The 14,301-nt window shown below is 47.0% G+C and overlaps 2 protein-coding genes across 3 annotated transcripts in view; one reads left to right on the forward strand and one right to left on the reverse strand.

Annotated features, from left to right (window-relative positions):
• Window positions 1–5,325, forward strand: part of HK3 (hexokinase 3) — a 37,831-nt gene extending 32,506 nt beyond the window's left edge. Inside the window, exons 15-19 of the mRNA XM_060271036.1 lie at window positions 2,703–2,802; window positions 3,191–3,374; window positions 3,461–3,616; window positions 4,433–4,663; window positions 5,110–5,325. Of these exons, the coding sequence (XP_060127019.1) occupies window positions 2,703–2,802; window positions 3,191–3,374; window positions 3,461–3,616; window positions 4,433–4,663; window positions 5,110–5,236 (798 nt within the window). The 3' untranslated portion in view covers window positions 5,237–5,325. The remainder of the gene's footprint in view (window positions 1–2,702; window positions 2,803–3,190; window positions 3,375–3,460; window positions 3,617–4,432; window positions 4,664–5,109) is intronic.
• Window positions 5,326–5,451: 126 nt separating this feature from the next.
• Window positions 5,452–14,301, reverse strand: part of UNC5A (unc-5 netrin receptor A) — a 94,933-nt gene continuing 86,083 nt past the window's right edge. For both annotated transcript variants that reach the window (XM_060271600.1, XM_060271599.1), the window contains 6 exons: window positions 13,467–13,635; window positions 9,945–10,178; window positions 9,435–9,584; window positions 8,780–8,944; window positions 7,293–7,471; window positions 5,452–6,809 (listed from right to left, as the gene is read on the reverse strand). In XM_060271600.1, the coding sequence (XP_060127583.1) occupies window positions 6,644–6,809; window positions 7,293–7,471; window positions 8,780–8,944; window positions 9,435–9,584; window positions 9,945–10,178; window positions 13,467–13,635 (1,063 nt within the window). In that variant the 3' untranslated portion in view covers window positions 5,452–6,643. The remainder of the gene's footprint in view (window positions 6,810–7,292; window positions 7,472–8,779; window positions 8,945–9,434; window positions 9,585–9,944; window positions 10,179–13,466; window positions 13,636–14,301) is intronic.

Genomic DNA, 14,301 nt, shown 5'->3' on the forward strand with positions numbered 1-14,301 from the left:
AAGTTGTTCAAGGACACAAATTGCGCTTGCGTACAACTCACCTCTTAAGTACCCACACTTCTCCTTGGTCTTTCAAGCCCAAATCCTGATGGGGAGGAGGGTTCTTAAAATTCTATTTTAAAATTATTTGTCAAAAATTATATACCAGTTCAAAGTAGTAAAATCTCTAAACAATTTACAAGAAAATTGTCACAACAATAACGGCATATATCCACACTTACCGTCCCTCTGCTCTTTCCAGGCATGGCCCACACTACTTCTTCTTCTTCTTCTTCTTCTTCTTCTTCTTCTTCTTCTTCTTCTTCTTCTTCTTCTTCTTCTTCTTCTTCTTCTTCTTCTTCTTCTTCGCTCCAGTGCCTTCCCCACGAAAACCCATCTTTTAGAGCTCAATCAGAGCACACAGCAATCTGCAGGAAACCCAAACTGACATTTGCTCTGATTGAGTGCTATAGAGCAGGTTTTCGTTGGGAAATCTCCAGGGCAAACAACAACAACAACAACAATGCTCAGACACAGAGCTTTTTATGCCTGGACCAGTGCCTGGAAAGAGTTAAGCACCGTCTTCCAACACACCACTTTGCTTCAGATTGCACCCTCCCAACACCAGTTCGTAATAGAAAAGATGTGTGGGCTAAGATTTGTAAGCTCAATTGTCTAATGATGTTCTATATAAGTCCCTGTTGGAGGCTCCCCCCCCTTTTTTTAGTGAAAGAGCACTGGCCTACAAATGCACTGAAATAACATGAAATGAATGAAAATAATTCATTCCTACTTAGAATCAGTACATTCACCACCTCCACACTGCCAAAATGCAGCTTTTATTGTTGCCTCTTTAAAATCTATGAAACAGGTGGGTTATTTTCAAAACTACTTCAGAGAGACCTTGGTTCAGCAGCTGCAGTCCTTCCAACTCAAGTGTCCAATGCTTTCTTGTGGCATCCCTTTTATTTATTGCAGCCGATAATATGAATAAGTTGTGTGCAGCAATATGCTTGATCATGTGCCCCCTTGATCCCTCTTCCTCTTGGTTTATTAAATCTACTATCAGGGACTCAAGGCGGCTTACAGATAAAATAAGAACAGCTTAAAACATAGAAAATAACTGCATCCCATCATTAAAAAAACCCCAATTAATTAAGAGCAGTCAGTTCCTTAAAGGCTGTTGGAATAGGATCTTCACTAGCTAGTAGGACAGCAAGGAGAGAGCTAGTCTAACTTCTCTAGGGTAAAAGGTAAAGGGACCCCTGACCGTTAAGTCCAGTCGTGGACGACTCTGGGGTTGTGGCGCTCATCTCACTTTACTGGCCGAGGAAGCCGGCATTTGTCCGCAGACAGCTTCCGGGTTATGTGGCCAGCATGACTAAGCCACTTCTGGCGAACCAGAGCAGTGCACGGAAATGCACTTTACCTTCCCTATTTATCTACTTGCACTTTGACGTGCTTTCAAACTGCTAGGTTGGCACGAGCTGGGACTGAGCAACGGGAGCTCACCCCGTCGCAGGGATTTGAACTGCCGACACTCTGATCGGCAAGCACAAGGCTCAGTGGTTTAGACCACAGCGCCACCCACGTCCCTAACTTCTCTAGGGAGGGAGCTCCAAAGTCTGGGAGCAGCCACCAAGAAGGCCTTCTCCTCCATCCCCACCAAGCTTATAATGCTAGAACCTCTTTTTTAAAATTCACCTTAACTCTAGGGAGTAACCAGGCATATACTATACATATACTGTAGATCAGGCATCCCCAAACTTCGGCCCTCCAGATGTTTTGGACTACAATTCCCATCTTCCCCGACCACAGGTCCTGTTAGCTAGGGATCATGGGAGTTGTAGGCCAAAACATCTGGAGGGCCGCAGTTTGGGGATGCCTGCTGTAGATAGTAACCATGCATATCCATGCAAGGCAGGCCTGGTACCTGTTTTTCTTAGGGAAATCCAGCTTCAAAAGGGTGTGATTTTGGAGAGGAGGAATGGGTGCTTAATCACATTCTTGCTTCTTAATTCTCTGCTCCAAATGCCACCCCCACCAAATCTGGGTTTGCCTTATGTGGAGACCCTGGGAAGGAATGACTTTGCAGGCAGCAAATGGTCAAGCATGCCTCCAGGCAATTGCTTTCCCCAGTCCCAAGGAAAAGCAGCCATATCATGTGTATTTCCCTTGCATACATGTGATGTGTACCTCTAGTCTAACAACAGCTTCCCCATGTTTATCAGTGAGCGAGTGAGAGTGTGCATCAGGTAGAAAAGGGCCTTGTCTCTATTCCTTGACCTTGTCAGACCTGGGAAATGGCGTATGTGTCTGGCAGAGTTCACTCAGTTTGGATATGGCGTAAGGAGCCCCTCACGACTCTGAGGTGAACCGACTTGTATGTCAAGCAGGCCCAAGAAGTTTGTGTTGTGTGTTCAAAGCATTACGGTCCTCCATATTCTCAGTCCCCACCCCCACCCCTAGGTCTACTCTGTGATGATGGGTCACTTGCTACGTAGCCCATTGAGAAAGTGGAAGGTGTAACAGCAGCCATCCAGTAAGCCAGCCCGATAGCAGTGACAGAGCTTGAGAGCTCCCTTCGGGTTGATGCCCCCGGGGGCCTATTTCCCAAGCGACAGGGCCTATGGGTCTTTGCTGGTTACTGTGGTGATAGGGAATCGTGTTGCCTGGTAACACATCTTGCTGCTCTCTGTCTCTCCCTCCCTTTCTCTTCCCAGGACATTGATATAGATGTGGTTGCCATAGTGAATGACACTGTAGGAACCATGATGGCATGTGCCTATGTGGACCCCAACTGTGAGATTGGCCTCATTGTCGGTATGGTGGTTGCGGAAGCATTATTTTTATTACTATTTTCCAGAAAGGTATACTGCTCTGCCCTTCGATAAAATTCCTAGGGTGGTTGGGAATAGGTGAGTGGGATCCGTCTTTTAGGGGCTTTCCAAGGGAATATATTTCCAACGGTGGGTGCCCTCCTCCACTCTTCTTCTTGAAACTATTACCTTCTTTGGGGGATCTATAACCAGAATCTAGATTGCTCCCTGACAGGTAAGCCCTTCTTTGTAATTTTGACATTTGGAATGGACTGCCAAGTAGGCTGAAGATTCTTCCTCCAGACTTAATCCCAAGACTTTCTTTGCTCAGAGCAGGGGGAAATATGACAATCCATTTTCATCAGTGATTCATTTCCATCCCTTTCTCTCAGGTACGGGTACCAATGCCTGCTACATGGAGGAGATGAGGAATGTGGGCACTGTGGAGGGGGACGAGGGCAGAATGTGTATCAATATGGAATGGGGGGCGTTTGGAGACAATGGCTGCCTTGAGCACTACATAACACAGTTTGATGAGAGAGTGGATGCAGAATCCATCAATGCTGGCCAGCAAAGGTGAGTCTGGGTAACTGGGAGTGATCTGGGGTGATGGCTGCCTCCAGGGTCTCCTTGTGTGACACTCATTTCCATCTCCCCTACAGGTATGAAAAGCTCATCAGTGGCATGTACTTGGGCGAGATTGTGCGCTATATTCTGCTGGAGCTAACATCGCGCAAGGTCATCTTCAGGGGTCGACAATCAGATGTACTCAAGACCAAAAACTTCTTCCCCACCAAATTCCTAACAAATGTTGAAGAGTAAGTGTGTATCCGTAACATTCCCATTTCATGTAGATTTTAGGTTTGGTGCAGAAATCAAATTCCTGAGGCTACTTTTGGTCTTTACCTGTAAAAGACTGTTGTTCAATGTGTCTTTAAGTCCTACTTGGTTATCTGTCCACCCCTCATCCTTTGATTAAGTTCCTTAACTTCACCTTACCTAGTCTTGCATCACCTTCTGACAAGCAAGTACCCCTTTTCCCAGATTATATTGCAAGCATGCAAACCTAAATGATTTTATGGAAAGTAAGACAATTTATATGTATTGTACTGTATTTATTTTAATAATACATTCTGAGCACCAAGTTCCAGTCTTTATGGCATTACCTGGATTCCCCTCCTCCCTTTTGGAATGTGAAAACCTGCATGATCTGCCACATGAACCCTTTGGGGAACAATGGGTTCTTTCAGGATGAATGTGGTTGCTTCCAGACCACCTGTTTATATACAGCATCCATAATGCTTTGTTTGCACAAAGTTTGTGGGGAGGTTAGATGACATCAGCTCTTAAGCATCCGTTTTTATTTGTGGGGAAGTTATACAACATTGCACCAGACAATCTCCCACTTTCCATATTGCAAAAACAAAACTGATTTGGGATTGAAGCTTGTTTGTTGTGCAAGAGCACCAAATCAACTTAAATTGTGCAGCCTGAATTTGCCCATTTGTGATTGAATCCCACCTGCAAATACTGAGAGACTAGAAATCCTTAGCTTCTAAGAGGGCAACAGCTCTTGTTGAATATAATAGGTGCCTCAAGCAGTTCCACCGCTGATTATAATGTTCTGTAAGCAGCACTCCTGGTCACCATTACGTGTGTAACATTCTGGAAGAATATGGGTTGAGTGTATCTACGGAGGATGCCTTGGTGGTAAGGGATGTGTGCCGTGCCGTGTCATCACGTGCTGCTAAGATGTGTGCAGTGGGAATATCTGCAGTGGTGGAGAAGATCCGAGAGAACCGCCACGCGTCAAAGCTGGATATAACAGTTGGCGTGGATGGGACACTCTACAAGATGCATCCTTAGTGAGTCAGTTTTGCTTCATTAAACTACGGGGCAAGCAAGGCCTCAACCCAACAGAGTGCAAAGAGGGGAATGGAAACTTTGGTTGCCCATTGGGTGGCAAGGGCAGGTTGGGCAGACATGACAACAATTGTGTTTTGATGCATGGGGAGAAACTCATCCATTACTGATCCATGCTAGGCTGGAGGACCTTAGTACTTATTGGGAGACAGTGCATGGCAAAGGGTGGTTCTTCCTAAGCTGTGGTATGGCTGCATGGACAGTACCTGGAGTATGGGGTTCTGCAGCACCTGCCTAGAAAATTTGAATGCTGCCCCTGTTTTGGGCGAGGGAAAGAGGAGAAAGCTGCTATAACGTGTGTCCAAGTACCATGTAACCAGGGGAGGGTGTGATGCTGGCCGAACATTGCTTGCTCTTGCTCACGGACATTCTCCCTTTCTGTTCTCAGCTTTGCAGCAAAGCTTCATAAGACGGTGGCTCTGATAGCTCCAAACTGCAACGTCAAGTTCTTGCTGTCAGAGGATGGTTCAGGGAAGGGGGCTGCACTGATTGCTGCTGTGGCCTCCCATAAATAACCAAACCATCCACTTGACTTGAATAAAGATGTCTCAGTAACCAGGACACCAAGACATTCTCTACAATGTCCACACCTTGACCCACAGGAATGTGTTTCACCCTCCTCTGTGGCCAAACTGCAGGAAAGGCAAGTTGTGCCAGCAATGGTGTTCCATCTTTATAGCTCTCTTTACCATCTCTGATTCATGTTCAAGCAAGGAAAACAATAAAACAAATTCCTGCTGCCACTTGGTTTTCCAAATTATATCTTTCTCCAACAAGCCAAGCCCAAAGATAACACCGACTGAGAGGGCTAAAATGGAGGTGCCTTCTTAATAACCCTGGACATTTCTACACCTACAAAGCTGTCGGGGAAGCTCTGCTGAGACTTTGGACTCTCTCTCTGCTTTTCTCCAGATCTGGCAATGCTTCCATTGGCTTAGTTTTGAGTACAGACACAAGCAGCCCCATGTAGCAATATATATATATAATTTATTTACATTCATGCCCGCTAAAACCCTGTGCGGGACGCTTATATGTACATAAGGCCAAGTGTAAATACTTGAATGCACTTGAATACAGAATAAAAAACGATCTTTACACAATACGGCTTGGGCCCGCCTGGCCCGGCACACGTTCACTGCACGGATTGGACTGCCACGCACACGCACAATTCCCTTTGCATATACACTGGGCAAGGACTAAGGAGGCACCGATCCTGTCATCCAGCACAGCATGGCCCACCTCCCTGGGCTGCCCTTGACCATCTCCTCTTCCTTGTCCCCTCGGGGTCCCCAGTGTCAGCAAACCACCAACCCCTGGGCGGCCCACTATGACCAAGTCATGGGTATCTCTTGGGCTGGAGCAAAAATATACAGAGATGGCTCTGGAAACAACCTGTCGGATCCCCCCTCCCGGCTCTGCTTCATCGCAGCATGGGATGCTCCAGGGGCTGCAGTGGGAGAGGCACGGGCTTCTCGGCTCCAGGACCAAGCTTACCTTTTTGTCCTGGCCACTCCCCACAAGCACCAAGTCAGCCATCTCCCTTCCCCTTTCTTCCCATGCTGGGGAAAAAGAGGGCCCTGGGTATATGACTAAGTCCAACAGAAGCACATCAGAATCCATTGCCAGCCTACACCAGTATATGGGGCAAGCCTCCCTCGGCCAGTCCCAGAGCTTCCATGGCAGTGGCGGGGCACGCATTCAGTAGTTTCCCCCCCCACCCCATGGCTACCAGAGACTGAGCCCAGTGTGCTTGCCTTCTAGTTGTATTTGGCACAAGGAACAGAGGGCGTGAGGCTAGGTTGCCTCCGACGGAGCACGCAGGCGTATTCAAAGCAGGACAAGTGCGGGAACACTGCCTCCTTCAAGCGGAGATGCCCTCTGCCATCCCCCAGCAAAGGCCTGTGCTGCCCCTACCAAGTGCCTTAGCACTCAGCCTCTGACACCATGAAGAGGGAGCTGTCCTGCTTGCCCACCTCTGCCACAGCAGCCGCCAGCTGGTTGAGGTTCCCGTTGGGGAAGTGACGGGCTTCCCATAAGTTCAACATCATGGCCGTTGGGCTGGGTTTCGAAGCAAAGAAGCTTAGATGGCTGTGGAAAGAGGAGAGGCCATTATTACCCAGGTGAAAGAGCCCCAAGGCAGCACTTATTCACACACACCTTTTGCCCCATGCTTTCTAGGCACAGGCCTGCTCTTTAAAACTCTGTGTTTTAGCGTTTTGGTTTTGCCCCAGCAAAAACCCTGCTCTTTAATGCTGAATTGGAACAAATGGTAATTTGGGATTTCTGCAGATTGCTGTTTGCACCAATTCAGCAGAAAAGAGCGGGTTTTCACAGGGACACATTTCTAGAAATGCAGCACAAAAAGAAGTCCAGATGAGCCCCCAGTTTCCTCTCCTTCCTTGCCCCCACTATGTCACAGGAAAAAACCAATGTGCCTGCATTTGTTCCTGCTGGCCCTCCATACAAACCCCCATCTCCCACCTTATTCACCTGTTCCTGCTAAAGCAAGATTCATCCACCTGGCAGGGTCTGTGCTAGCGGAAGCTTGTTTCTCCTGGTATAGAGTTTTACCTGTCGAGGTGCAGTTTCTGGGCTAATGCTCTCCAGTCAGCCCCACGGGCCCCTGGTGCATCCAGGCTGCTTATGATCTTCTGGCGGATGAGGAAGGGGATCTTGAAGGCACTGGGGCCCACGAGGGCAGGGGAGCCAGCCTCATTGTCTGGGGGCAGCCAGTCTGAGAACCGTGCATCCTGGGAAAAGGAGAGCAGCTATTAGGACCTATAGGGCAAACAAAGTCTTCATGGTGAGAAGAGGCAATGGAGGAGAGAGTGCCCATGAAGACAAGGCTGTTTCTGCTTTATATTCTCTCTCAGTTTGATGCTGCTTTATGTAAGGTGGAAAGGCCTCCCTGACACAATATGATTTTCTCCCAGATATTCCCCAGAAGGGTAATTCAGTCTACTTGACAGGTTTAGCGAAGGAGGATACCTAAAGATCACAAAGAATATCTCCTGCTTGACTGGGAAAGGAGGAGTGAAGGGGAACAAAAAGTTAAAGGGTAGGCTCAGTGCTGTGGGGGAAAGGAGGCTTTTGTTGACGTATAGAGCAGCGATGCGCAGGGCCAGGTGCATTTTGCACCGAGAAAAAATGGGATCCTGTGACTTCTACAGATTATGGAAATTGAGCATAATTGCTAGTTAGCCACGCCTCTGGCTTCTGAGATTCCAGTAATCACTAGCCACACTTTCACAGCCCTAAAGTAACTAAAAAACCTGCTTTTATGAAAGAAGGTTCTTAAGATGTTAGATTTCACACCTCACATAATACTGGGCTGCTTCACATGTAGTCTTCCCAGCCTCATAAGCCACGGCGGAACAATGGGCCCACATGCTTCTTCCTTGCCACTCTCCTCCTCCCATTGCATGGTGGTGTTGATGCACAGATCTTGGAACTTAAGGGTTCCCTAATAATGTCTCAAGTGGGGAGGTGGACCAGTGTTGGTTTGTTAACCAAGATAATTAAAGCAAGCTGACACTGTACTAGAAGTCCCCACTTTTATATTTATTTATTATGAATACCTGTTACCTGCCCTTCACAAAAAGTCCCAGGACAGGGTGCAATAAGAAGAAAAAGGATGATTGTAGACCCCAGTTTCAAATGGAATCCCCGTGCCAAAACTTGTGTGCAAGGGAAGGAAGGACGAGTGGGATGGGGACATGCAGAGCCAACACTCCACCTGGCTTCATAAACTATGGTTTATTACAAAGCTATGTCCGAACTGGCCCATTCTATGCTTTTTCTGAACATGCACACAATTCCAGCCAGCGACAGTTTTCTATCCTCATGTTAGGATGGAAAGACCTATTGATGCCGCCCTGCCTTGCATTTCCACTTTTGACTCTGTTCCATGGGAATTCTATGAAACAATAGACGCAATAACCGCAAGTGCGCATAAAGTATTTAAAACCCGTTCAAAAGCTAGATTTTGGGTGCCCACCCAGAAGGGTACCGCAGAAGTCATTCGGCCAACCCTCCCATGGCCATGTCCTTGCCCTCACCTTGGCAATGTTGAAGTCAATATTGAAGCTCTGCCCATCACCCTCCACCTGCCAGATCCAGATTTTGCAAGCCAACTGGCAAGTGCTGGTGCTAAGTCGCTCCAACGTGAAGGTGCAGTGCAGGTAAGGCTGCAGACCACTCCAAAGGTGATAGAAGGGAATCTCCTGTAGAGAAAGAGAGAGAGAGCAGGCTTGGGTTGGGGGTGTAGGGATTTCATCAGTGGTAAGGAATGAGGCTCCTGCATGACGATCAGGCCTAAGATGTCATAGAATCATAGAGTTGGAAGAGACCACAAGGGCCATCCAGTCCAACCCCCTGCCAAGCAGGAAACACCATCAAAGCATTCTTGACATATGCCTGTCAAGCCTCTGCTTAAGTCAGCAACTGCCAGTAGAATTAGAAACTAGACAAACTATAGAAGCAGACTGATAAATACCTGCCCCCCCCCACAACTACAGCTAGGGGATGGAGGTTCATAAGAGCTTAGCATCTTTCAGATGGGGTATTCCTGGTCCTAAGGATATGGGGCTTTGCACTGAACCCCAGTAAATAAGAGACGAAAAAGGGAGGTGACATAGCGTGATGAAAGCAGGCATGAGAAGAGGGCGCCTACTCTGGATACAGAACACTCCCAGAGCCCATGGGCACACTTGCCTGGTAGCTGACGAGAAGCTTGCTCTTCCACAGGGAGCTGGGCACATCATGGATGGAGAGGCGCAGGTTGTGGTAACTGTCCTTGAAGTGCAGGATCCGTGGCACGCCAATCAGCTGCCCCCCCATCTGTTTCTCTACTTGTACCACTTCCTGGGATTGCATGGAAAAAGCAGAGGCTGAGTGACTAGAACCCATTTCCTGGTGCCTCCCGCTTTCTGCAAGGGACTGATCTGGGTTGTTGTGACAAAATCAGTGGATGGTGGGGAAGGGGAGAGGCCTAGGTGAGGTTGGGCACCCTGCAACTATAGAGCAACATACTGGGCATGTGGTCAGTGTTGCTGAAGCCACACAAAGGCCGTACTACTAGAGCATTAAGGCTGGTCAACCGTGATTCTTGAGCAGATAACGGGTTATTGAGACTGGAGATGGTGTGAAATTTGTGGGATAGAGGCTCAAGGTGTCTATGTTTGGGGCTTTCCAGGGCAGTATTTTGGCCTCGTGGGGTAATACCTTGAGTGCATCACGGGTGTCGCTGAGGCAATACACGCGGACATCATATTCCAGCCCAGTACAGGTAGTGGGTGCGAAGAGGACCAATTTGAGGCGCTTTGAAGCCGCCATGCTGAGCGATTCCCCCACCAAAGCAAAGCGGCCGAGTTGTTCTGTGAAGATGTAGCAAGCCTGGGGTTCCAGCTGGCAGTGGAAGAGTTCCGAGGGCACGGGCTCACCCAGGTGCAGCACATCCTGGGGAAACGGGAAAGGTGGCGGATGGGTGGGGAGAGAGATAAAAACCACCCTGATCAACACTTATTGGCACAATGAACACAGAAGCAGCACAAGGGAGCCAGTGCAGGTTATGGCTTATTTTTAGAAGCATTTCTGTACTGTAGAAGGTGGCGTACACTGCAAAAGCTTCAATTAAAAAAAAATTAAATTGCATTTTAAAAGAACAAATAATCATTAAGGTGACCGGCTAATCAAAAATTAAGCAGCTGCAAAGGTCTGTTGGCAAACAAACAGGTGTCAGAAGAAGGCTGACTAATATGCTAGAAGTACAGTGCTTGGCTATTTCCTTGGATCCGGAGCAGTTTATGAATTCTGAAATAAAAACAAAGCAAGAATGGCTGGCCAAGACACAGGGAGCATGAATCTGTATGGGTGGGGTATCAGCAGGAAACAGCTGGTATATAGGACCAGGGATGCAGTACTGAGCTTGAGAGGGTAGGAGGACTGTTGCCCTTTAGGCACATATGGGAACACTTGCACGGCATTCAAGCTGGAATCAGAGAATGGTAGAGTTGGAAGGGACCACAAGGGTCATCTAGTCCAACCCCCTGCAATGCAGGAATCATTTGCCCACACCCCTGAGATTGAGACTCTTATGCTCTACTGACTGAGCTATCCTCAGCTAGTCTGAGGGATCCACCACAGCCTCTCTTGTAGAACATGAATCAGAATCAAATGTGCCAGTGCTGGGTAGTAAATACTCCATCAGATTCTTCTTATGTTGAAAATAGGGCAATGTATATTCTACAATTCTGGAGAAAAATGTAGGGTTGTAATACTGGAGGCAGAATCCAGTTTTCATATTTTTTTTATTTTCATTTTTACAAAGCATGTTTCTTTTTTTTTTTTTCTGAACATACTTTTTATTAATTTTACAAAATACAAAAAAGCAAAAAAAAAAGGTACATACTTAAACCCCTTTTCCACCTCCTTCCTACCCACCCACATGGGTCCTCCCCTGCCACAGAAGTATCCCATGTATGTGAACAGTCAGAGATGGTCCATTTTATGCTTGGGTTTCTGTCCTCCCCCCCCTCCCCTGGCCCCAAAGCCCCCCCCTGCCACCAGGGAGCTCCAGCAAACCAGGGCAGTACGCAGGAGGACATCCATCCAACCATCTATTGTCATACCAAAAAAAAAAAAAAAAAAAGAGAAAAATAGAAATAGGAAAAAAGGGGAAAAAAAAGAAAGGGCGAAAAAAGAAAAAACAATACAAAACAAAAAATTTTTCTTGCATTCATAGTTATAAAACCATATTTTGTGGGCTTCCCCTCCCCCCCCCTTCCCCGGTTTTCATCCCTTTTTTATCATCTGCAACAGTTTCTTACTTTATAAAAATACACCTTTGCATCTTATACAACTTATAAATCAATTGTTAACATTTTCATCTAATATTCAAATCACTGAGAAATCAAACTCCCATTTTCTCTTCCCGTGCCTAATTTTTTGTTTTTTCTCCCTCTATAAGCCTCCATATTTTCACATTTTCCAAAATCCATTCACTTTTAAAACTATAACTATTCTCAATTTAACCTTACATCCCCGATTGCCGGCTTCCCCCCCCAATCCAGCAAATTCCAAAATCAGCAGACCAGTTATAAACCTGTTAATCCATCCTTAATCACAACATCACTTTCCCTTCACCCCACCCCCTGTTTACAGTCTTTTGTCATCCAGGCCACCATACAGGACCCCTGAATTTCTTCTCTTCTCTGCATATTTTTTCCTTCTTCCCTGTGGGCGTTCTGGAGTTCCAATGATACCAATCGTGCCCCCCTCAAAAGCAGGGCACTCCATCCAACTTTTTGTAGAGTAAAGTCATCATTTTTTTCGTGGTGTGCTTCATTTTGTATTGAATCATCACAATCCTCATCTTCTTCTTTTCCTTCCCCATCATTGTCATTCTCACATTCATCTTTTTCAGCGTCAAAAGCTTCATCTCCTAAAAAAACATATTCCGCCATCACCTCCTGGAATTTTTCCTGTAACTCTTGCCGTCGTGTCTCCTCTTGACATAACTCTATTCTTGTTTCCCACATTAAGGTCAAAACAGACCGCTGGAACTCAGGGGAACACTTTTTTGTTGACATATTTCAGTCCTGCCAAGGTCAAAACTTGTCACGTGGGGTGGAATATGATCACAGTTTATTTTTCGACTCCATTTTAACAAGCTGGCTGCATTCTTCAAGTCTTATTGACAATAAAGTTCGAACTCACATTTCACAAACACTTAAGCCAAAAAAGAAATTCCACAAAGTCCAGAAATACAAAGTGAAGTAAAATTTGACTTATAAAACCTGACAACTCACTGGGTTGTCTGGGCTGCCGGCTCCCGAGTGGAAAGGTTTTTTTCTTAGGCTGTGCCTCTTATTGCAGGGCAGTCATAAACCGCAGTCTCTCTCCCCTTTTCACCCTGCATCAAAGGGGAGATTCTCTTTGATGCCTTTGAGGGATCCTTTGAATTGTAAATCTTCTGTTTATGGCTTCGGGTTTCTATTTACTGTCTCTTTTGTTGCCGTGGGGGGGGGGTGGCTTCCTCTTTTCTCCCCTCTCTCCCAGATCCAAATTGTTTTATAATAATCCAAATCATGAGGTTACTTACAGTCTCTTCCAATCGTTTTATTTTCGGAAGAATCCAGCGCTCTCCGCCTTCGGCTTGAAGCTTCTCCCTGCTAGAATAACGTTGCCGCTCAAAATGGCCCCCGCGACTTCTACCCTCCTCGCTCCGGAGCTCTTATTAGAGCTAGCCGAAGAGTTGGGGAGTCCGGATTGGGTCTGTGCCGAGCAAATTGCCCTCGGGACGCCCTTCCCGAGGTTCTAAGGGGCGCAGCGTCGCTCTCGCTGCCCTCCCCACTCCTAGCAGAGACGGGCCGTCTCGGAGACGAGACAAAGCCCCGCCGATCGACGCTGCCGCTGAACCCGGAAGCCTACAAAGCATGTTTCTATAACATCTGGATGTAAAGATATGCTTGAGAGTATATGGCCAAGCCTTGAGAAAGCCACAGGGATAGCTGAATAAGACTTCCGTTGTTTCCCAAGGATGGGACTTCAGTGTCATGCAAAGCAAGCAAGCAAGCAAGCAAAAAAAAAAAAAAACAATATGACTGATTTGCATAATTTAAGCAAGTTTCAGAATTTAGGTTACTTTGGCCCAGAAGGCTGTTAGTTTTGTAAAGCTAAAAGTACAATACAGCCTTACTTAAAGCCTTCAGATTGGTTTGCGACTGCCTGAGGCCAAGCACTCACCTCCCATGTGCCCTCACACGACTGCTTCTTGAGGTGGAGACTCCAGGTCTCCGGGTTTGGCTCCACACAGTGGTCCATAGCTAGGATGACGGGTCTGGTGAGCAGCACCCCTGGGGGCCCACAGCTGACAATGGGACTCAGCAGGGTCTGACAGCCAGCCAGGGGCAGCCTCAAAAAAAGAGAAAACCATGAGTTGGAAAGAGAAAGGGCATACAAAGTCAAGCATGGATGCGTCTGACTATTGCCATTAGCTGGTTTCCCTTGGTTATCATCCCAATGGGCACAGAAAGCAAACAGGATCTGCATTCTCACCACTGCGCGGTGGAAGCAGAGTGGAGAAATTGGGTGGGGTTATAGTCAGCGTGTACTACTGGCAATCCAAGCAGAGAATTGGAGCTGGCAATCTTCAGTAAGTGCAATCAGAAATGGATGCTGACATAAGGGAATGGGGAAGGATCGTGGCTCAGTAGCACAGCATCCGCTTGCATAAAGTCCCAGGTTCAATCCCCGGCGTCTCTGGGTAATCCAAGGAGATCCTGGAGAACTGCTGCCCATCAGTGTAGTCAGTGCTGAGCTAGATGGAACTCTGTGTGAATTGGCATAAGGCTCATGGGAAAAGTGGAAATGCCTCACTTATGGCAGACAGCTGTTAATGGAGCTATCTGCAAAGTGGAAACTCCAAAAACATTTCTGAGAATATATCCAAGACGAATAAGTTGCATTAGGTATCCTTCTTTGGAAGGGAGCAGGGACAGGGTGGGGGCGGGAATTGTACAAATGTGCAGCAGTCCAGTTCCTTAGAGGATGACTAGCCAGAGGGTGATGCTCCATTGAG

The sequence above is a fragment of the Zootoca vivipara genome, chromosome 2, assembly GCF_963506605.1.
Source record: "Zootoca vivipara chromosome 2, rZooViv1.1, whole genome shotgun sequence".
Classification (NCBI taxonomy): domain Eukaryota; kingdom Metazoa; phylum Chordata; class Lepidosauria; order Squamata; family Lacertidae; genus Zootoca; species Zootoca vivipara.